The sequence below is a fragment of the Mustela putorius genome, unplaced genomic scaffold, assembly GCF_011764305.1.
Source record: "Mustela putorius furo isolate JIRA1106 unplaced genomic scaffold, ASM1176430v1.1 tig00003853_pilon_pilon_pilon, whole genome shotgun sequence".
NCBI lineage: Eukaryota > Metazoa > Chordata > Mammalia > Carnivora > Mustelidae > Mustela > Mustela putorius.
In genome coordinates, this window is record NW_025422005.1 from 77,824,170 (window position 1) to 77,849,119 (window position 24,950).

At 36.7% G+C, this 24,950-nt stretch overlaps 1 protein-coding gene across 1 annotated transcript in view; it reads left to right on the forward strand.

Annotated features, from left to right (window-relative positions):
• BTBD8 (BTB domain containing 8) overlaps positions 1-24,950 on the forward strand; it is a 104,154-nt gene that overhangs the window by 52,986 nt on the left and 26,218 nt on the right. The window contains exons 5-9 of the mRNA XM_004752601.2: positions 3,658-3,747; positions 13,116-13,196; positions 14,414-14,510; positions 21,984-22,072; positions 22,511-22,613. Coding sequence (XP_004752658.1) covers positions 3,658-3,747; positions 13,116-13,196; positions 14,414-14,510; positions 21,984-22,072; positions 22,511-22,613 — 460 coding nt within the window. The remainder of the gene's footprint in view (positions 1-3,657; positions 3,748-13,115; positions 13,197-14,413; positions 14,511-21,983; positions 22,073-22,510; positions 22,614-24,950) is intronic.

Below are 24,950 nucleotides of genomic sequence, written 5' to 3' on the forward strand. Positions count from 1 at the left end.
TTATATGATGTGATAAAGTGGTCCAGTTTCATTCTTTTGCTTGTAGCTGTCCCTTTTCCCACACCATTTTTTTGAAGAGACTTTTTTCCCATTGTATATTCTTGTCTCCCTTGTTGAAAATTAATCCTTATCCAGATTAATCATGGGTTTATTTCTAGGTTCTCTATTCTGTTCTGTTGATCTATTTGTCTATTTTTTCCAGCACTATACTCTTTTGATTACTACAGCTTTGTAGTATATCTTGAAATCTGAGATTGTGATACCTTCAGTTTTATTCTTTTTTAGAATTGCTTTGTCTAATGGTCTTTTGTAGTTTCATATACATTTAAGATTATTTGTTTGAATTTAGTGAAAAATGCTGTTGGTATTTTGATAGGGATTGCATTAAATCTGTAGATTGCTTTGGGTAGTATAGGCATTTTAAGATTTTTTATTTTTAATTTAATTTATTTATTTGACAGGGAGAGACAGTGAGAGAGGGAACACAGCAGGGGAAGTGGGAGAGGAAGAAGCACACTCTCCGCTGAGCAGGGATCCTGATGTGGGGCTCGATCCCATGCCTCAGGATTATGACCTGAGCCGAAGACAGATGCCTAACAACTGAGCCACCCAGGCACCCCTAGACATTTTAACAATATTTGTCCATCCTATCCATGAGCATGGAGAATCTTTCCATTTTTTGGTGTTGTCTTCAGTTTCTGTTTTCAGTGTTTTATAGTTTTCAGAGTACAGTTCTTTCACCTCTTGGTTAGGTTTATTCCTAGGTATCTTTTACTGTTTTTACTACAATTATAAATGGGATTTTTTTTCTTGTTTCTCTTTCTGATACTTCATTAGTAGTGTATAGAAATGCAGTGGATTTCTATATAATGATTATATGTCCTGTGACCTTACTGAATTCATTTATCAGTTCTAATGGAAATTTGGTGGAGTCTTTAGGGTTTGCTATATATAGTATGTCAACTGCAAATAGTGACAGTTTTACTTATTCCTCATTAATATGGATGCCTTTTATTTCTTTTTCTTGTCCAATTGCTGTCACTAGGACTTTCAGTACTATGTTTAATAAAAGTGGTGAGAGTGGACATCCTTGTCATGTTCCTGACCTTAGGGGAAAGCTCTCTCACCATTGAGTATGAAGATGGCTGTGTGTTTTTTATGTGTGGCCCTTACGTTGAGGTATGTTCCCTCTAAACCTACTCTCTTGAGGATTTTTATCATGAATGGATGGTGTACTTTGTCAAATGCTTTTTAAGCATCTATTGAAATGATTATATGGATTTTATCCCACTTGTGTTGATGTGATGTATTGCTTTGATTGATTTGCAGTTACTGAATCACCCTTGCATTTGCATCTCCCACTTGATCCGTAGTGAGTGATTGTTGGATCTGACTAATATTTTGTTAAGGATTTTTGCATCTGTGTTCATAAGAGATATTGGCAGTTGCCTCAGTGGAAAAAGTTACCTAAAATACTTGGGTCAGGGACACTTCGGTGGCTCAGTTGGTAAGCGTATACTTTCGGCTTAGGTCCTGGGATCAAGCCCCACATAGGGCTCCCTGCTCAACAGGAAGCCTGCTTCTCCCTTTCCCACTCCCCCTGTTTGTGTTCCCTTTCTCACCGTGCCTCCCTCTCTCAAATAAATAAAATCTTAAAAAAAAATACTTGGGGGGCGCCTGGGTGGCTCAGTCGGTTGAGTGTCTGCCTTCGGCTCAGGTCATGATCTCAGGGTCCTGGGATCAAACCCCACATTGGGCTCTCTGCTCAGCAGGGAGCCTGCTTCCCCCCTCTCTGCCTGCCTCTCTGCCTCCTTGTGATCTCTCTCTCTCTCTAATAAATAAATAATTTTCAAAAAAAAAAACCTTGGATCTGCTCTTTTGTTTTCTCTCTTATAATTTGTCTCAAAATCTACCATGATGGTATCTTTCTGATGCTTTCAAATCATTCTTGCTTTCTTAAAAAAATTTCTATATATATTATGTATATATATATTTATATGTATTTCCCATTTTTCCCCAGCTGTTTTCAGGAGTGTTGATCTGAGACAACCTAGTAAACCATTGCCAGAAGCATATTTTTCTTCTCCTTCTAGCTCTCCATTCTTCCATACCATTCTCCACTAGAATATAACATTGTTCTGTGTATCTCCTTTAGTGCTATATTCCTAGCACTTATAATAGTGCCTAGCACTATTATACATACTTGTTGAATTAAAGAATGAATGGACATTTTATGTGAGAAGGTAGAATGAAATTCAAAAGAAAATATCTTTTTTATTATTTCTCTCATCTAAGATACTGCTTTTCTTTAGCACAATTGGGTAAATTCTGAACTTGAACTCAGGACCTTTATGGTTCTAGTGCCTTTCTTATTAATACTCCCTTAAAATGTTAAATAACATCTTTTGTTCTTTATTTCTCCATTTGCAAATAATTTATTACTCTTGCTCATGAATACAGTTTCAATCATTATTAAAGGTAAAGAGCTTTAAGAGGAAAAAATAAAAAAGATAAAAAGGACATTGGAATTAATGTTCTAATTAAATAACCAAAATATTTAGGTATATGAGGGTGCCGGGGTGGCTTAATTGATTGTGTCCAACTCTTGATTTCAGCTCAGGTCATGATCTCAGGCTTGTGAGATAAAGCCCCATGTCAGGTTCCCTGCTGAGTGTGGAACCTCTTAAAATTCTCTGTCTTCCTCCTCCTTCTCCTCTCCCTCCACCTCTCCACCCCACTCATGCATGTGCTCTCTCTCTAAAAAACAAAACAAAACAAAATTTAGGTATAAATATCAGTTTATATTTTTTATTATTATAATCCTAACAGTAAATACAAACAAGACAAATATATTATTATGTTTAAAGAGTTAAGATTTAGAGTTTCAGAGGAGCCCTCCTACACTGTTGGTGGGAATGTAAGCTGGTGCAGCCACTCTGGAAAACAGCATGGAGGTTCCTCAAGAAGTTGAAAATTGAGCTGCGCTATGGCCCAGCAATTGCACTACTCAGTATTTACCCTAAAGATACAAATGGAGTGATCCAAAAGGGTACGTGCACACAAATGTTTATAGCAGCAATGTCCACAATAGCCAAACTATGGAAAGAACCTAGATGTCCATCAACTGATGAATGGATAAAGAAGAGGCGGGATATATATACAATGGAATACTCTGCAGCCATCAAAAAGCCGAATCTTGCCATTTGCAATGACGTGGATGGAACTAGAGGATATTGTGCTAAGCGAAATAAGTCAATCAGAGGAGGATAATTATCATGTGATCTCTCTGATATGAGGGATTTGAGAGATAGGGTGAGGGGCCATGGTGGGTAGGGAGGGAAAAAATGAAACAAGATGGGACCAGGGAGGGAGACAAACTGTAGGAGACTCTTAATCTCAGAAAATAAACTGAGGGTTGCTCGGGGGTGGGGGGAGATAGGGTGACTGGGTTATGGACATTGGGGAGGGTGTGTGCTATAGTGAGTGTTGTGAATTGTGTAAGACTGATGAGTCACAGACCTGTATCCCTGAAACAAATAATACATTATATGTTAATAAAAAATAAGTTTTTTGAAAAGATGTAGAGTTTCATAAAAATTATATTTTGCATAGTACATAAATGTTTACCTGTGTTTTTTCCCCTCCCCTTCCTTTTAGAGCCATTTTAAGTGCCAGATCTAGTTATTTTGCTGCAATGCTGAGTGGCTGTTGGGCTGAAAGCTCCCAAGAGTACATAACTCTTCAAGGGTAAGCATAATTCTTACAAGGCAGCTTGCCTACAAATAATACTTCATACAAAGCACTTTTTATGAATCTGATTTCCCCATGTGTTCAATGAAATGTTTCTCATGTTGTAAAATTAATCAAAGTACATCTTCTGAAAATGAGAGTTAGTATGAAACATTTAGCAATAGAGATAATGTGTCAGTCTTCTCAGGCTCTTATAACAAAATACTACTACTAGGTGGCTTAAATAACAAAAATTTATTTTCTCACAATTTGGCAAGATCAGAGTGCCAGCAAGGTTTGTGTCTTGTGAGAGCTCTTACTAGGGTTGCAGACCGCTGGTTCTTTGTATGAGCTTAATGACTGGCCTTTCCTTAGTGCATGGGTGCATGAGGAGATGAAAAGAAGCGAGAGGGAGAAAGAGAGAGCTCTCTGGTGTATCTTATATAAGGACCCTGATTTTATTTTATTTTTAATGTTTTAAAAAGATTTTACTTATTTATTTGACAGAGACACAGCAAGAGAGGGAACACAAGGAGTAGGAATGGGAGAGGGAGAAGGAGGCTTCCTGCTGAGCAGGGAGCCTGATGTGGGGCTCCATCCCAGGATCCTGGGATCATGACCTGAGCTGAAGGCAGATGCTTAACAACTGAGCCACCCAGGTGTCCCTAATTTTTTTTAATTCTTTATTTATTTATTTATTTATTTGACTGCACAAGCAGGTGGGGCAGCAGGCAGAGGGAGAGGGAAAAGCAGGCTCTCTGCTGAACAGGAAGCCTGATGTAGGGCTCCATCTTAGGATCTTGGGATCATTATCCCAAGCCGAAGGCAAACACTTCACGGACAGCCACATAAGTGCCCCAAGAACACTAATTTTAGTACATTAGGGAGGGCCCCACCCTATTACCTCAGTCAACCTTAATTCCTTATAAGCTGCATTTCTAAATATAGCCACGTTGGAGAATTAGGCCTCAGTATATAAATTTGAATGGGTGGGGCTGTAAATATTCAGTCTACAAAAGGTAGTTTCTTTACTTTTCTTTTTTCTTTTTTAAAGAATAACTTGGATAGGTGTGGATTTCATTGACCTACCATGAGGCAATGGTGAATCTGCACAATGGTGGGGTTTATATAAACTGCCAAGATAGTTATGAAAGATGAACTAGTACCTTAAATGGTAAGAAGGAACCTTTTTTGGTCACAGATGATCTCTGTGAGATTTTGTAGTATGGGGGAGGGCTTTCTCAGTAGGAAAATTGCCTGGGAGTTCTGAGGGAAACTCTCAGCTCCGCATCTTAGCCAGAGGTTTGGGTGTAGAATAGTGATAGTGGCAATTCCATGACAATGGATGCATGGAAAGTATTGATAAAGTCTTACCATTTATTTGTCACCCTGGCCTATGATCTGGATTCTTGGTTGCAGAACATATATCCAAATGCTTATCATTTTATAAAAGATGGAGTCTTGAAATATTATTTATAAGAATATATAATATGTTTTTATTTTGTCCTTTTTTCATATTTTATTCATTTAGTAGAAATCAAACACATGCAAAAGGACCCAACCCCATTTTCTTCATACTAGGGCCCTTTGAAGATTGTGTTTTAATTATACTACTATAGTTTCAATATGCATATCTAAATGTATTTTGCAACCTGTCTTTTGGATGTAATTTCACCTGCTGCCACCATTAGTGATTTCAATTATGTATCCATGGAATTATGTGGATGCCCTTATTACAGTGTGTTTTTTAAAGAAAAAAAAAGACTAGTGAAATAAAGAGACAATAATGGATGACGTAAAATTGCATATAATCACCAACTTTTTACTTGATATTGCTACTAAAAGGAACTTCCTCTCTAACTAATTTGTCCTCCAGCCACATATGACAGATTTGTTTTTCTTCTGTTTTTCTTTCCCTCGCTACTACAGCATTAAAACATTACATGAATTGCTTTGGTGATGTTAAAAAAAATAATATTTACTCTAAGTAACCCTGTTTCCCTATTTTTCCATGGGCTGCTCTTTTTTTAAAATTTACTTAAACAAATTTTAATTGAGAAGTAATTGATATTTAACATGTATTCGTTTCAGGTATACAACATAATGATTTGATTTATGTATATATTACAACACATATTTTTCATATGAGAATTTTTAAAATGTACTCTCTTAGCAACTTTCATATACATAACATAGTATTGTTAACTATAGTTACCATGCTATAAATTATATCCCTAGGATTTATTTGTCATAACTAGAAATTTATACCTCTTGAACACCTTTACCTTTTGCCCACCCTCCTACCCCCTGCCTTTGGCAACCAGGTGGTTTCTGATTATGGAAGATTTTATATGCCAACCTAAAGAGTTTATTATCCTGTGGGCAAAAGGAATGTATAGATGGAGCAGTGAAATTTTATCATCACTATTGAAAAACAATCTGAAATGTATATATCCTACTGTTAAGATCTCTTTTTTTATGATGAATTTAAAATATCCACTGAATATAGAAAGAATAGTACTAGTAGAGGCCAGAGTCTACACTGGTATAATTTTGGAAACTTGTCCAGGGACTGTGTTTCACAGTTTTTAGACATTATTTTAAAGAACTGTCGATCCACTCTCATTAGAACTGAATTTAATAGGAATTTAAATAAAGAGATAACTAATTTGACTCAAAAATGCAACTTTTGACATTTGTTAAAAAAAATCACGTGATTCTGTGTAGTGAGATGAAAGTCAAAAGAAGGATATGATTATAGGATCTTAATTCTACAGCAAGGGAAAGTAATTTAGAGAAAGCACATGTCTAATTTTTTTTCTGGAAGAAATCTTAGTCCCTTATAGGTTTAGTGACATCTTCTACTATCTGATGCCTATTATGTAACTCTTTCTTCCTTTCTCCAAATAGATTCTGTCCTCAGCAGTAATAATACCTTACAGTAACATCATGTATTTTCTGGGCTTCTTCTACATTTACTATGCCCTTTAATTTTTAGAATCAGTCTTTCAGAAAGCAGGTGTATTCATATATTGCAGATGAATAAAAACAAGATCAGTTAAATTAAATATCTTCCTGGAGTCACCTCCTAAATAAGTGCCCATGCTGAATATAAATCACATGGTTTTTGATACTTAATTCAGTGTCCATTCCACCACAGTCACTGGAGAATTTAGAACTTTCCCACTGGCATGGGAACTCTTGAGTTAGTGCAGAAAACTCTTCTGCTCCACTGTTTATATCAGTGATTTTCAAACCTTATCCTATAGGACCCTAAAGTTCTTGGCAGGTATGTTAGGGAACATGTGACATGGGATTGGGATCTCAGGGGAAATGTGTATGTGAAGGGGCACTCCTTCAACCTTAGCTGCTCCACTTTTATCTGTTTTATATTGTTTAAGATGACCTTGGAGTTAAGCTGTAGGAATAAAAGCAGTCCCTAATCAGCCCTCATGAGAGATCAGATTAAACAGTCAAAACCCACAGCCTTTTGAAGGTGAAGCCTACTTACGAGGTCCATAGACAAGAAAGAAGTAGTACCATCAACTAGTGGTCTCCATTACCTTACATGTAATTTTCCATCCTTGATAATGATGGATATGATGGATAAATATCTCCTCTTATAATCTGGCTTGACTACCACTGACCAACTTTAGTAGCTTGCTCAAGGGAAAGCCAAATGTAAGTAGCTAAACTTGTTTTAGTTGAGCAGTTGGCTCTTGGTTTTGGCTCAAGTCATGATCTCAGTGGGTATGAGATCGAGCCCCTCATCAGGCTTGTACTCAGAGGGGAGTCTGCTTGAAGGATTCTTTCTCTTCCTCTCTTTCTGCCCCTCCCCCCAACTCCTGCGCATGCACACACACACACACACACACACACACACACACAGTCTCTGTCTCTCCAAAATAAATAAATAAAGCTTGAAAAAAAATCACAACTTTTTGGACTTTTTATATATATTTTTAAAAGATTTTATTTATTTATTTGACAGAGAGAGAAATCACAAGTAGGCAGAGAGAGAGAGAGGGAAGCAGGGTAGGCAGAGAGAGAGAGAGGGGAGAGCAGGCTTCCTGCTGAGGAGAGATCTTGATGCGGTACTTGATCTCAGGACCCTGAGATCATGACCTGAGCTGAAAGCAGCAGCTTTCGCAGGCGCCCCAGGAATTTTTATATTATACTAAAGTAACCTACAAAATAGTTCTTACTTCACATTAGCTTATACTGTAAACTTGAGTGGATGTTTCCATGGGTAATGTAGTATAGTAGAAAGATCATGGACTTTGGTGTCATTATAGACAGTCCAACATCAGTCCTAACTTGTTACATTAGTTTAGGGACATTGCTTGCCTTACCTGAGTTTCCTAAGGCTATTGAAAGGATTAAACAAGATAGTACTTGGTATGTAGTATATAATGTTTACTAATACTTGTCTTTTCTTCTTCCCTAGATTAGATTATTCTCATTTTCTGGCGAGAAAAGGGTTCAAGTAAGGGCCATTACCAATACCAGGACAGCAGTGCCTGCTTTGCTTGATCAGCAGCCCTTTTTGGAACTGTGCCATTGTTATATTGCAATGTATGCAGGATGTTTTTTGCAGTAGATTAGAATGAATTCCTATCTTTCCTTACAGAAAAGAATCATAGTGTTTTTAATGAATTGGTAACTCATAGACATAATGCACATGATATTTTTCAAGAGGGACGGCCTTCAATAAATTGAGATAGGAATAGCAGAGTCCCTAATCCTAGTTCTACCTATGCCATGGTTTTGGGAGGTAAAAGGAAATCCTCCAGTTTTGGTGGAAGAGGGGGAAATTTTCCACATCCTGCACTGGAAATTGAACCACAGCCAATATAACTAACTCCACATATTTACATCTTATGTAAATCGAAGTCTTTCAGTGGTGGCTTGGGGCTTTGGAGCAAAAATTTAGATTTTCTCAACTCCCTTGGAGATTCCTGGGATTGCACTGAATTTTCAGGATGATCTTCTAAAATATAAACTAGATGGATTTCTCTTCTGACCAAAATTGTTCAGTGCCTCCTCATCACAGTTAAAATCAAACCCAAATCTTTAGCACAGCCTGTAAGATCCTATATGACCTGGCTCCTCGGTTTTTTTCCATACTGTCCCACCAAAAGTTAACTATAGCCCAAATCTCCAGTTACCCCCTTTTATGTTATCTTAATGTGTTATTTTCATGGAACTTTTCACTATTAAAATTGTCTTCTTTATATCTTTGTTTATGTATTTACTCTCCATGTCCTCCCTCTAAAATGTAAGCTGCTTATAGCCTCAAGGTCTAGAATAGAGCCTGTCATTCAATAAATTTTGAATGTGAATGAAGTAACTTATGAGTGAGTCCTTATATTACTTTAGCCCACACACAAAGAATCCTTAAACTTTAGGAAGCATTAATGAAGCACAGAGATTTTAGAGATGAGGTACATGTTTATTCTCTGGTCTTAAAGCTCTAATAGATTTTTCTCCTTGAGTCTATGCAATGTTTTTATATCCTAAAAGCTTTTATTCTGAGAGGGACAGCATTTTAAACAGTAAACATTTAAATTTTGATAGTGCTTTCAGTTTTTCCATTTAAACTGTAGGCTTTTGAAGTGATTTGTTGTTTTTCTAGGCCAGTTGATTATGTCATTATAAATACTTTTAGTAAAAATGCAAATGACTTACAACAATGTAATGAGAATGCAGCTTAGTAAAACATCTGTAAAGCTGCAGGAAAATGGTTTCTTGTCATTTTTATAACTATCATATATATTGATATATAAGCTCAAATATGTAGAGTTTGCAATTTATTTTAACAAAACTACTTTTGTTTTTATTTAGTCAGTGTTATCTTTTACTTAAATATGTCAAGTCTTGAAAGAAACTTATTTAAACATAAATGATCAGTTCTCACTAACAATAAGAATGGCCCTTGAAATTTTGAGGAGAGGTGCATGGAATAGTATAAATTCTAGTAATTATGCTAGTGTTCTGGATTAACAGACTACAGTTAATGTGGCATAATTATTCTGAGACCAAATTTTCTCATTTCCATAATATAAAAATGAGAATATGTAGAGATTTAACTTTTTCCCTAAGTATTAAAGATGTGGAGTTTCTTAAACAGCAGAAACCAGTACTTAGCCATTGTAGAAGACAGTAAATTTGCATAAAATTAATTGAAAAATACTTGTGTATTTTCAATGCAATGTTCCTCTGAAGGGTTAGGAAGATGCCCTAAGTGCCTTAATAAGCCATTCATTAAACATTCTTCAAACATTTACTGAGCATATGTTATATAAAGACAATAGAATCAGACACTTTTCTGAGTCCTTCCCTGTGGAACTTTATTTCTTTTCTTCTTGCCTGCCTTCTTTCTTTCCTTTAGCAGATATTAGATAAAATTCTTTAAAAACTGTAGGAGGGCGCCTGGGTGGCTCAGTGAGTTAAAGCCTCTGCCTTCGGCTCAGGTCATGATCCCAGGGTCCTGGGATTGAGTCCCGCATCGGGCTTTCTCCTCACCAAGGAGCCTGCTTCCCTTCCTCTCTCTGCCTGCCTCTCTGCCTACTTATGATCTCTGTCTGTCAAATAAATAAATAAAAACCTTAAAAAAAAAACCACACACACACACAAAAATCCTGTAGGAATCTTATCAGCACTGTTCCCACTGATTTCACTGCATAGCTCCTATATTGTGTGAGTGAAGAAAATTCTTCTCATTCTGGGGGGTATTGAATGAATGCTGACATTCAGCTGCTACTAGAAATGCAAGGATGAATCTAAGACACAGCCTACCCTAACAGAACTTAGTCTAGAAGGAGAAACAAACGTGTAAACAAAAATATTACAAGTCAGTTTGATAAATGATAATGGAAATGTATAGTGTAGTGTACTGCTTTAGAGCCTACACTTTAGAGTCAGTCAGCCTGGACTTATAGTGTATCACTAGCCTTTTGGCTATGGGCAAGTTACTTAATTTCAGTTTTTCATTATAATAAATAATAATAATATATGTTGTTAGTTATTATGTTGATAAAATGAGCAAATGGCATTCAAAATACTTACTAGCTCAGTAACTGGCTCATAAGTGCTCAATGAATGTTAGTTATTACTGTTTACCATTCAGCGATTTTTTTTTTTTTTTTTTTTTTTTTTTTTTTGCTTTGGGGACATTGAAGAAACATTCAGAGATAAAAAGCCACATGTCTAGTATCCAAAAGATGAAATAAGTAGAGAGGGACAGCATTTTATTTTATTTTATTTTATTTTTTTAAAGATTTTATTTATTTATCAGAGAGAGAGTGGGAGAGAGCGAGCACAGGCAGACAGAATGGCAGGCAGAGGCAGAGGGAGAAGCAGGCTCCCCGCCGAGCAAGGAGCCCGATGTGGGACTCGATCCCAGGACGCTGGGATCATGACCTGAGCCGAAGGCAGCTGCTTAACCAACTGAGCCACCCAGGCGTCCCGAGAGGGACAGCATTTTAAACAGTAAACAGTTGTACTAAGGCATAGATGTATAAGGAATTATAAGTAGTTCAGGTATAGGAAATGATAAATATGTTCATTTATCTTGGAACAGTTGCTAGAGAGGGAGAACTAGAGGTCAGATGATAAAAGAACACTATATACCAAGCTAAGGAATTTGGACTTTTTTTCTATGGGCTGTGGAGAATTGTGGAAGGGTTTTCAGTCTAATACTAATATGGGAAATGGGATATGAAAGGATTATTTCAGGTAGGAAACCCCCATGAGAGAGAACATATAATCATAGTACAGATGAGAGAAAATAAGAGGCTAACCCAGAGTAGTTCGAAGAGAAATAGAAGAGGCTGATTTGAAGAATTTTTGAAGGTATAAGTGGTGGGATATAATGAAGGAAGGAATTAAGAAGAATCTCAGATTCTAGGTTTATAGTTTATAATCTAGATGGTATTAGAGTTGAGGTGGGTGAATAATATGCTTTATTCCTGTTCAAAATAATATGCGAGAACTAGCAGATGAAGTAAGAAAGCATTTCTGTTATTATTTTTAAAAGATTTTATTTATTTAATTTAGAGAAAATGTGTGTGCAATCAGGGGCGGGGCAGAGGGAGAAAGAGCGGGAAAGAATCTCAAGCCGACTTCCCACTGAGCAGAGAGTCCTATGAGGGCTCCATCTCATGACTCTGAGATCATGACCTAAAGCCAAAATCAAGGGTCAATACTTAACTGAGCCAGTCAGGTGCCCTAAATTTCCTTTATTACTGATAAAAACTGTTAAAGCAGTAAAATGTGTGTTAATGCAAGAACCAAAGTTTACTTGCTTACTATGTCCCTTCTATGACAACCCACCTGAAAGTAAGTCTGACATTTGTTGTAGATGCACTTCTTCCCAATCACTTCTTCATACTTGTTCAGCAGAGAAGAAGGAAAAAGGAAATCCAGTTACCTCTCATCTTGAGCTCCTCCTGACCAATGACCAGTGATTGTTGCCCATGAACCGGATAATTCAGTCCCCTTGGCACAGAGGCAGAGGGTGAGACAAGATGCAAGAAGCCCTATAACAGTACTATGAACAAAATGGGAATAGCAGAAAGGAGACTGAATCTGGGGTACTGGGGGAGGTGGGAAAGAGGAAGGAGGCCATGAATTCAGTTTGAGATCCAGTAGTTAGTAGGACATAAAAATTATCACTCCAGGCTACTTCTTAAGTCATGTCTTTACTTTTCACCTATGTAACAGGGATTTTGGTCAAACTAGAGCAGCTGGATAGGTATTACAAATTCAGAAATCTGTACAGCATAACAAGAATCTTTCTAGTGGATAGAGTTGTTTATCTGGGGCTTTAAGAAGACCAGAGGCCATTTGCCAGTGATGCTGAGGAGAGGATTTTCTAATGAGCGAGAGATTGTATTGTGACTTCTCAGATCCCTTCTAACTCTAAAAGTTTGTTACAGGGACACCTGGGTGGCTCAGTTGGTTAAGTGTCTGCCTTCAGCTCGGATCACGAGTCTTGGGATTGAGACGCTTTCTGGGCTCCCTGCTCAGTAGGGAGCCTGCTCTCCCTCTCCCTCTGCTGTTCTCCCTGCTTGTGTTCTCTCGCTTTCTCTGTCAAATAAATAAATAATAAATAAAAGTTCATTACAGAAGATGCTCAACAGGTACCAGTGATTTAATAACATATTAATAACATTGTGTAACATATAAAAATCTATAGCTGCATTTATACTTCATTTTAGATTAATGGAATAACTGCATGGATATTATTTGAAGAATATATTCTTCAGGTAAAAGATTAAAACTTTATCTTGACTAAAATTTTATGAGAAAATAGAATGTATCATTGATATCAGTTAAACTTTAATTATTTCTGGATTTGAAGTAAGTTTTCTTTTATTTTTTAGTATAAACCATGTAGAAATGACTGTTATGATGCATTTTATATATGGAGGAACTTTGGATTTTCCAAACAAAGCTAATGTTGGGTATGTATTACTTTTTAGTGATTTTAAATATAAAAGTTTTAATACTTTGTGGTTTCTGCTTTGTTGAGCTATGTTGTAAAGTATCAGTGAAGTAAAAACTTCACATTTATTATTTTGCCGTATCTTGTGTGTTGGAAATATCTAAAAACAGTAGATCACCTTATTTAGAAGAAAAAGATGATCTAGCAATTCATAGTTAGAAGACTAAGAAAAGTATTTGACTCTTATATTTGTTTTGGAAAATAGAAATAGGTTTTTATAAAGTAAAATCGAATCTTTATCAAATTTTGAACATTTATCTTACCACTTTATTTTTAGATTTTAGGATTACTCTGTTAAGCAGCAAAAGAAAAGGAAAAAGAAAAATCTTAACATTACTTCAAGAATATAGGTATCCTGAAGAACAACAATGGTTGTGGAGCTCTTCAGTGATATGCCATCTAAATTGCTAAAATCATTCTGGAAAGTGAAATATACCTTGCTCTTCTAATTTTTTTGATGTCCTCTTCTTTTATTGCTGTACGAATATCAAACAAATGAAAGCTGCTCCTTTAATTTAAATTTTCATTGGTTCCTTTAATTACAAACTGAATAAATATAATTTTGGAGGGAAAGTGTCATGAGTCACAGGGATTAAGTACTGAAGTTTTCCCCCCTGGAAACCTATATGAAATTTTATAATGCTCTCAAGGCTTGTCGGTTTCCTAAATACCTAAAGGAAGTGTGGTACTGGGAAATAAACTTGCCAAATGAAAGAAGCAGTGGAAACTATGAGTCATTGGATACTGTTTCTAATCTCAGAGTCATTGATAGGGATTTTCATTATAATAAGCATCAATTAATTACCCTTCTCCCAAGTAAGGTTTTATTTTATAAATTTGTTGCAAAGAGTTTTGTAACTTTTACAGCCTTCGAAGCAGCTTCCTGAACTTTGATATATATGGCATTGAAAATATGAGGGGATTTTGATTGAAACATCTCCAAATTTACTTCTTGTTATTCTCCACTAACCAAGTCATGTGACAGTGCTTTCAATTTTTGACCTGTGTCCTTTTTATTACCCATAAAGGATATTTATTATATAGCAGAGGGAGTTAGAGTTAAAATAATTCAGATTATTATTTTTTCTAAACAGACTATATATTATCAGGAAATTATTGTGTGTTATTTCTTGGTTTTTAAATTGGAGAATTAACATGTATCTATTTTTATTTTAGCCAGATACTCAATATGGCTGATATGTATGGACTAGAAGGATTAAAAGAAGTAGCAATCTATATTTTAAGAAGAGATTACTGTAATTTCTTTCAGAAGGTAATTATTGAGTCTCAGAAATCTTTTACCCAATGCTTAAAGTCACCCATTATTACCTACTGGATTTTTAACTCTGGTAGTGAATAGTGCTTTCAGTCTTAAAATATTAAGTCAGTTTAATTTATGGGAACTCTTGTTGAGAAATAGCTTGTATAGTATGTTTGCCAAAAACCAGAAATTAATTCAGATTATTTAGCTAAAATAAAATTCACATGCGTTTATCAGGATGACATATGAGCATCCTTTATAATTTAAAGGTAGAATATACACTTGGCACTCAATCAGGGTTTGGAATTAAGAGAAGACAGTCAAGGACCAAAGTTACCTTCTCCATTTATCAAACACATTTATCACAAGTGTTTCACTGATCCTTTCCCCTGAAAGTACACTGTTCCTTCCTCTGACTTCTCTTTATAGCATGTACTTGGGGTGGAATATAATTCTCTCAGTCTCCCCAGGTAGAATATGAACACTAACTTTAACTTTAGTTTATGCAAACATAAATTTATTGTCTAAAGAAGGATCTCATACTATGCATTTGTACAGATGTCATTTTGTACATTATTCTTAGATTCTCCATTGTTTTAATTTACTCTGTGACTGATAGGTTATTTTTTATTTTCTAATTTATGCTCTTTTACATTTTCTAAATTTTCTACAATGGTCATGTATTACTTTTTAAAATATTTTATTTATTTGAGAATGGAAGAGAGAGAGAGAGAGACAGAGCATGAGCAGTGGGAGAGGGACAGACAGAGAGGGAGAAGTAAGTTCCCTACTGGGCAAGGAGCCTGATGTGGCCTTGATCCTAGGACCCTGGGATCATGTCCTGAGCTGAAGGCAGACGCTTAACTGACTGGAGTCACCCAGGCACCCCCATATATTACTTTTATAATCAACAGAAAAAACAAATCTTTTTTTTTTTAAGATTATTTATTTATTTATTTGGCAGAGATCCTAAGTAGGCAGAGGGCAGGCAGAGAGAGGGGGGGAAGCAGCTCCCTGCTGAGCAGAGAGTCCGATGCAGGGCTCGATCCCAGGACCCTGAGATCATGACCTGAGCTGAAAGCAGAAGTTTAACCCACTGAGCCACCCAGGCGCCCCCAGAAAAACAAATCTTAAAAGAATTGTTTTACATTAACATTTCCTTCTTTTTCTTTTTTAATTTTTTAAGATTTTATTTATTTATATGAAAGAGAGAGACACAGTAAGAGAGGGAACACAAGCAAGAGGAGTAGGAGAGGAGAAGTAGGGTTCCCGCAGAACAGAGAGCCCGATGCAGGGCTCAATCCCAGGACTCTGGTTTCATGACCTGAGCTGAAAGGAGATGCTTAATGACTGAGCCACCCAGGTGCCCCTCAACATTTCCTTCTTACCGGGTACTTCAGACCACAGTATGCATTGTATGAATTGTAATTAGGTAATTTTAATAATTTGAATGATATTTAAATTTAGATTTTTGTGTTAGGTAGGACTTTGCCTACCTCTGTATAAGTTGTAACTGAGGAACCACTCCATGAATAGTTGCATATAGCACCACCTCCACTACCACTCACTCAGAGTTTACAGAGAAACAGTTATAAACTCCTCAGCTACCTTTAATCAGTCATTCACTCCAGTTGTTACAAGTAAGGGAACTAGAAGAAGAAGAGTGGTCTGTGGTGTCCTCAGCTTTGTAGAAGGTGAAGGATTAAGGATTTGATGAAAGATTTTCCTTCTCATTCATCTGCTTCCCCCATCTTCCCAGCCAAATTAAAGTTAGGAGGGAGATACAAACATATCCTGAATAAAGATTAAAGATAGAGGGTATCTGCAGTGAGGAGATAGGTATTACCCTCAGATGGACATATACCACATGTATAAAATCAACCCACTCTGGAGTTTCCATTTAAGAATAAAAGAAAATGGGGCACCTCTGTGGCTCATCTGCCTTCAGCTCAGGTCGTGATCCCAGGGTCCTAAGACCAAGCCCCACGTCAGGCTCTCTGCTCAGTGGGGAGTCTGCTTCTCCCTCTCTCTCTGCTTCCTTCTATCTTTCTCTCTCTCTATCAAATGAACAAATAAAATCTTTTAAAAAAAAGTTTAGTAAAGAAAAAGAATAAAATGGTAAGAGATTTCTTGGAGTCTGGAATATGGCTGAGAAACCAGTGAGAGTATACTCAAATGTGGGGATTTCTAAAGGGAGAAGTCAGTACTAGCTTGGTTATTAGGGACAATTCCTATTATCATATATAGAAGAGAGTATGGGGCATCTGCTCTACATTCCAGTTAACATGGTAGATAGGGAAGGAAGAGGACCTTAGCGGTTCTGTGAAGATTAGAGGATGCTGGTACAGGGTCAAATGATGCTGTGTCCCACCTAGGGAAGCACTGTGCATCATGAACCACTAGAAGAATCTTTATCCACTGAGAAGCTAGAGTGAAGTTGACTCCTAAAAGAGTCATCAGCAAAGTCCATCAATATCTTAATTAGAGCAAACTCAGTGACATCAGCCTACTGCAGTGTTGTGTCTGGTTAGTTATATGGTCATACATAGCCCTCTTCCATAAGAGTTAGACCCATAAAATGGAGGAGAAGGAGAACAGACCATTCTCTCTATTCCCTATTCCAGATCTCCCCACCTGTGAATGTAGTAAGTGATGGGGGAGAGAAAGATATAAGGTAAAATATAAGATAGGTGTTTAAACAGTATTGTGCTGAATTCCAGTACCAAAAATAACCAGAAAATACTAGAATTTGTCCATAATATCATTAAGGGATGGGAAAAAAAGGGAATTTGACACAGCATAGTTGCCAGCACTACTTAGGAAAAAAGTTTTATCTTATATCTCTGAGCTGAGATTCCTCAATAAACCAGTTACATATAACATTTTAAAAATAATCTCTTCTAGGGATATCCTTTGGACCATTGCCTCTAGTTTTTAATATGTTTATGAGTATGTATAGGTTATTATAGACTTTCCATTATTCTGTCTTCCAGGTCATTGATTTGTTCTTCTGCTTCCTCTAGTATTTATTCCATCTACTGTATTTTTAGTTTCAGTTGTTTAGTTCTTCATGTCTGATTTTTTGTTTTGTTTTGTTTTTTCTCTTTGTCGAGGGTCTCAGTGAAGTCCTCCATTCTTTTTCAAGTCCAGCAAGTGTCTTTATGGCCATTACTTTAAATTCTCTTTCAGGCATATTACTTATCTCCATTTTGTTTAGCTCACTTGCTGTGATTTTGTTTTGTTCTTTCATTTGGGACATATTCCTCTGTATCCTCATTTTGTCTAATTCTCTGAATATATTTTTATGTCTAAGTCAGCTTTATCTCCTGCCCTTGAAAATAGTAGGGTTATGAAAAAGAGGTCTGGTGTCTGACAGTGAAGTGTTCCTTGTTCACTAGAACCTGGTGCTTCAGGGGTGTCTCCTATGTGTGTTGCATGTGCCCAGCTGATGTGGCTGAGCCACTGTTGCCTTCAGTCCAGTTGTCTGAAATGGCTCTCTGCCTGTTGTGGGCAGGGGGTGGTCCCTGTGTTTTTAATGGGCCTCTTTGGGGCTGCCTTGGGCTTGAGTTAAGTCAGACCACATACATGTCAGAGATGCAGTAGCACCAAACTGCAGGGTACTTTCCCTGTGCCCTGAGAAGCTTTCGCTTTTGGGCAGGTCCTGCAATCAGACGTGGTGTCTGTACCCAGTCCACTGCTAGAGCCACATTTGGACTGTTGTGTGTAGTTATTTTTCCTTCTCCCCAAAGTGGAATCACTTTGGAGAACTGCCCCTTTCAGGGGCAAGTCTGCCCCTTGCAGACTGCCAGGCTTACTGGATCACTTTGGATGGGCTCCATTCAAGGGTGTATTGAAGGGGATAGGGCCACAGGAGAAATCAGGGGCAGGGGTGGTATAGTAGCAAGTTTGTACAGGTCTGCTATAAGAGGAGACTTGGAGGAAGGCCTAGTTGAAGAGGATGTGCCTGCAGGAGACCACCAGGGCAGGGTGAACTCTTAACAAATAACAGTAATTCACTTAGTTTTTAAAACACAAAAGGCATATTTGTTGAGATTAAAACAAGAAAGTGAAATTTTATTTTTTTAATTTTTTTTTTAAGATTTTATTTATTTATTTGACAGAGATCACAAGTAGTCAGGGAGGCAGGCAGACAGAGAGCAGAGAGCCTGAGGTGGGGCTCAATCCCAGAACCCTGAGATCATGACCTGAGCCAAAGGCAGGGGCTTTAATCCACTAAGCCACCCAGGTGCCCCAAGAAAGTGAAATTTTAAAAAGATTGTCAGTCTACTTTGTTGAAAACTTATTTCACTTTATTTTGCTTCTTTTAATATCATCTATATTGTGGTAACAGACATTTGAGACAGTAATTTTTTATTTTATCACTTGATCTTTAAACTTTTTGCTTTATATATTGTTTAAAATATATGTTTATGAATATACAAATACAATTTTTTAACTTCTAGAACTCAATTATGTAGTTTCTTGGCGGTGACTTAAATATAGTAAGCCTATTATAACACACTCTGCGGTAATACAAATTTGGGTATAAAGTAATGGGTAACTGGCCCTGGAACTACTAACAAGCTTTAGTTATTTCATTAACTTCACAATTTTACCTTTTACACAATTAAAATTTTTGGACTTAATTTATAGAACTACAGTTAGCTTTATATTATATAATTTTTGCCACCTCTTTTTTTTTTCTTTTAAGATTTATTTATTTACTTTACGAATAGCGAGAGAGAGCACACCGGTGTGCAAGTAAGTGGGGGGGAGGCGCAGAGGGAGAGACTCTTCATCAGACTTCTCGCAGAGTGTGGAGCCTCAGTTGGGGCTCAATCCCATGATCCATAAGATCATAACTTGAGCCGAAACCAAGAGTCAGACATTTAACTGACTGAGCCAACCAGGTGCTCCTTGCCTCCTCTTTAAAAACACATTTTAGGTAGTAATTTAAACATATGTTTTGGGGCGCCTGGGTGGCTCAGTTGGTTAAGCAACTGCCTTTGGCTCAGGTCACGGTCCCAGAGTCTTGGGATCGAGTCCCGCATCGGGCTCCCAGCTCCCTGGGGAGTCTGCTTATCCCTCTGACCTTCTTGCCTCTCATGTTCTCTCTCACTGTCTCTTTCTCAAATAAATAAATAAAATCTTTAAAAAAAAAATTTAAAAAAAATAAACATATGTCTTCCCAAATTCTGCAAGCAGATTTTGAAAATGACTAAAGGTCAATCATCCTGTTACAGAATACTTGGGAATTAGCATTTTTATATAAGTAAAATTCTCAGAGAGCTAAAGTTAACCTCTTAAGCCAATGGTCTGTGAACTTTTTCTGTAAAAGGCCAGATAGCAAATATTGTAGGCTCTGTGGGCCATATGTTCCCTATCACAGCTACTCAGCTCTGCTGTTGTGGAGCAAAAACAACTATACACAATATGTAAATGAACATCATAGCAATGTTCAAATAAAATTTTATTCACGAAAACAGTGGTGGGCTTGATTGGCCCACAAGTATAGTTTGCTAGTCTCTGCTTTAAGCAGCAAGTTACTTTTTTTTTTTTTTAATTTTATTTATTTATTTGAGAGAGAGGGAGAGAGCACAAGCAGTGGGGAGGGGCAGAGGCAGAGGGAGAAGCAGGGTCTCTGTGGAGCAGGGAGGCTGACACCAGGCTGGATTCTAGGACCCTGGGATAATGGCCTAAGCTGAAGGCAGACACTTAAGGGACTGAGCCATCTACACACCCCAAGTTACTTTGTATCTTAATATTTTTAATGGGAATTTTTCTTAAGTTATACATCAGTTAATGGACAGCACATTATCAAAGGTTGGTTATTCCTAAATAAAATTAGATTGCTGGACTTTTTTTTTTTAAAGATTTTATTTATTTGACAGAGAGAGATCACAAGCAGAGAGAGAGAGAGGAGGAAGCAGGCTCCCCACTGAGTAGAGAGCCCGATGCGGGGCTCGATCCCAGGACTCTGAGATCATGACCTGAGCTGAAGGCAGCGTCCTCACCCACTGAGCCACCCAGGCGCCCCAGATTGCTGGACTTTTAACTCTTGTTTTACTTTTACAGTTTATTTAGACTGGGTGTTTTTATATTTATACCAGTAATTTCTTCCCTGAGTTTGATTATCTGAAGTCGTTCAGAAAACCAAAGTATTTAACTTGATAGAATTATCACTGTATAATCTGTATACTGACAGCCATTTCTAATTTTAGAATAATCCAGAGTACCTCCAGTTATCTCAGAGGGACTAACCAAGTTGTTAATATGCAAGACAAAATATTTACATTCAATTTACTAAACACCAATATGATATTTTAGGAGAAGCATATTAGAAACTCAAATTAATAGCAATTCATAATTTTGAAAGTTGTAAATCACTGACCTTATTAGAAATGCTGAATGCGATTCTAAAGAAGCTTTTGCTGTTCTCTGAGAGCAGATCTTCAGAGGGACACATTTAGAGACCATATACATAAATTGATCAGTGATCTTTATTAAGTGTATAAGCCTCACATTACAACAAATGAATGTGTAAAAAGAGAAGTTGAACTCTATTCACCCTAATCAGCAATAGATGTCTTAGGAAATAATCCAAAGCCTGAAAATAAATGATACGGGCAATATGTAGCACAGAGGCTTAACACCAAGAGCAGTGACTTGTCACTATTTATATCTATATTTTATTTCTTTTAATTCCTTATTTCTGTATATGAGCTTTTAAAACTATGTTACATAATTATGATCTAATTCTCTCGTTTTGTTTGAGGTCAGTGTAGGACCTCCCATTGCACACGTACTAAAGTATATTTATACTTTAGGAAGCAGATTAGACCATATGGTTGCATTGCAATGTGATGTTCTAGAAATTATTACATCATTTTATTTTAAAAAATTAAGCTAAATGTAAGCAAAATAAGGCAGAGAAAGACAAATACCATACGATTTCACTCATGTGGAATTTAAGAAACAAAATAGATGAATACAGGGGAAGGGAAGGAAAAATAAGACAAAAACAGAGAGGGAGACAAACCATAAGAGACTCTAAACTCCAGGAAAGAAACTGAGGGTTGCTGGAGGAGAGGTTGGTGGGGGGATGGGGTAACTGAGTGGTAGACTTTAAGGAAGGCATGTGATTTGATAAGCACTGTGTATTATATGCAACTGATGAATCACTAAATTCTACCTCTGAAACTAATAACACAGTATATGTTAATTAAATTGAATTTAAGTAAAAGTTAAATGAAGCTAAATTAAATTAGAATTAAATGTGTGCATTCTGACAGCTGAGAGAGCTCAAATGCTATTCTATAAGACTAAAGGTTGTTAGTGATACTCAAATATAATAGAACAGACTTTTGAATTACACATATTTATTCTGAAGTTTAGGTGTATAAATCAGATCATCTTTATGAACCAAATGCTTTTAGCCTCTGTAAATTGAAAAAAAATACCTTTGGTGTTTTCTATCAATTTTAGCCTGTTCCCAGAAGGTTGGCGTCTGTATTAGAGTGCCTGATTATTGCTCATACAGTTGGAGTGGACAGTCTTTTTGCTGACTGCATGAAGTAAGTGATATGAGGTAGTGTTGATATTATTAATGTAGGGATTTTGTTCTTCCATTTTTCTAATTTTCTGGGAAATTTTGGAACTGGCCTATTTTCTTGGGCCCATTGTATGTAGCTTAAGGCTTAACTAGTTGTAACAATTGTGAGAAGTATTGACTTAGATATTACTCAAGATGCTTGGGATCAATTTTGCTTCATTCAAACCATAATTATGTTAAAATCCATGCACATCACTTAGAGTGGATTTAAAATATGTGTTTACAGAAAAGGGAGATAATTAAGTCCATCAGAGAACTCACAAAATTAACTATAGAGATTACTCATCACATATATATGTACAACTTGCATCATTGAAAATAAAAGTATTATTTGAGTATTATAATTAGAAATATTCTCATTTCTCTAACTTGGGATTCTTTGATTTTTTTTTTTTAACAGGTGGATTGTAAAGCATTTTGCAAGGTTTTGGTCTGAGAGAAGTTTTGCAAATGTACCTCCTGAGATTCAGAAAAGTTGTCTTACTATGTTGATTCAGTCTTTAGTGAGTATAACCTGAATATCCTTGTTTGTGTTTGTCATCAAAAAATTTATTTGATTTTGTATAGGTACTGGGAATGTTTTAAATATAAATGTGGCATTATATTATAAAAGCAGGATGAGAGAACCAATTCCAGATAACCCAGAACCAGTTGAGAACTTGTCCTTGAGATTCTGTTCCCCTGTACCAGATTCATTAGTTCGGGTTCAGAGATGCAGAACCACTAGAAAGTATATTTTGGTTCATGAACAAAAGAGTGGTGCCACAGATGGAGGTTATGCATTGGTATCAACAACATGGATTTCCATTCACTAAAGTGGATTTGAATAAAATGCTGAAACTTTTCTATGGCAACATTTCCCAAGAGGACCAGCTCTTAACTTAGTGGCCAGTTAATTACATTGGACCATGTCATCATGGGAAAGGCAGTGCTGTGTTCTCAGTGAAGTAGACATTTGCTCTGCATATAGATTTGCCTTCCTTGCCCACCAGTGTTTCAGCTGAAATCCCTATCTGTGGACTTACGGATTGCCTTTTCCACAATCATGGTATTTCACACAGCATCGCTTGTGACTAATGAACTCATTTCACAGGAAATCAAGTCTGTCAGTGAGCCCATGCTCATGATTTCACCAGTCTTTCCATGTTTACTATCATGCTCAAATAGCTGGCTTGATAAATACCAGTTATGACCAAGTTACCAGTTACAGAAATGAGTGCTATAGTAGTGATACTATAAATACCCATTTCCCTTTTTGATGTGAATATTTATTTATATTAACCACTCTTTGTATATACTTTTTCCACTGTCTCATATCTCTACCATCTAAGCCATGTTAATAATAGTGAATTTTATATCTCTGTATTGAAGTTACAGGATACCAAAGGGGGGAGTATGAATCAATATGGAAAACAATATCATCCAAAGACAAAAAAGGGACTTTGTATCCTCTTACTGGGAAAGGGTTAGCATGTTTGTTGTATACAGGAGAGTTATACCATGTTAGGCAAAAACGTAACTTTGTTATTATCTCCATTTGGGAATTAAGTATTGTTTAAAGAGAAGTAAGTATATGGGTGCCAAGCTGACAAAGGACAGTCTATAATGGTTTTGTAACATTGTCAGGTTGGCTAGGATAAGCTGTGCTTCCCAGAATTTCCCTCTTTGAATGTTTCCAGTTGAAGTGGCCACACGAGACAATTTGTCGTGAGATTTAGAGGATAAAAGTGAAGGAGCAGCCTTTTTTTTTTTTTTTAACACCGGGACTGTTGGGGCAAGTACTTTATTTCATATATGTTGCTTGTTTACTGGCTCACCTAGTTGGCATGAAATAGCAGACAAGCTGCAACTGCTCCACTTGCCCTGTGTCTTTTTTTGGCTGCTCTTACCCCTATGCAAAGGATATGGTTAGCTCCATGATGAAGGGCACCAGCATCTCCTCCTGGAGGACACCCATTTTATCCAGGTTGGAGGCAGTGAGAACTGAAATGAGTTCATCCTACTGGGTTGTAGTTTGCGCTCTTGGAGTCAGCTTGTTCTTGCTGTCCTATACTTTATATTTGTCCTTCCTTCTAAGCCACCTTCCCTGTGATCTTCAAACTACATCATCACATGCAAAGACTGTTTAACCAGCTCCCATGATTGCCTATGATAGAATCCCTGTAACAAGTTCCCATGTATATGTAATTACCTCCTAGTGGTTCTCTTTCTTTGATTGAACCCTGAATGATATATCAGACCAGGTGACATGGAAGATGCATCTAAACATAACCAGGAAAATAAGTGTAGGCCATCAGCTGCTGAGATACCACTGCAAAAAATAAATCTAAATCTTTATTTCTGCTAATGAAGAACTGTGTCATTTTGTTGCTTAATATTTTGTATTAGTTTCTTTGATCAGTGAATAGTTACTCTCTGTTCATGAAGGCAAACAAATGGCCCAGCTATAATTCAATTTACTAGAGGTACAAACATCATTTACTACTATTACTGCTATTATTATTGTTATTGTTTAGTAGGTTTTTTAGATCTTTACAGTTGAAAAAATAATTTGAATTTTTAAAATTTTATATAAGACAGGTATTCTTATCTCTATTTCGCATATGAGAAAAGAGAATCAGAACTAAGTGCTTTATTCAAGTTCACAGTGTCAGTAAATGACATAGCAAATCTTAAAACTAGTTGCTGCCATTCTAAAAATAATATGCTAGGTACTCACTGTGGGTAAATTTTTTTTTTTTTTTTAAGAAGTATGGACCTTGACTTCATCATTTCACAAACTGATGGAAGAAATGGTATTTAACTGAGTAAAATACAAGTTAGTCTCTGATGAGTACTAA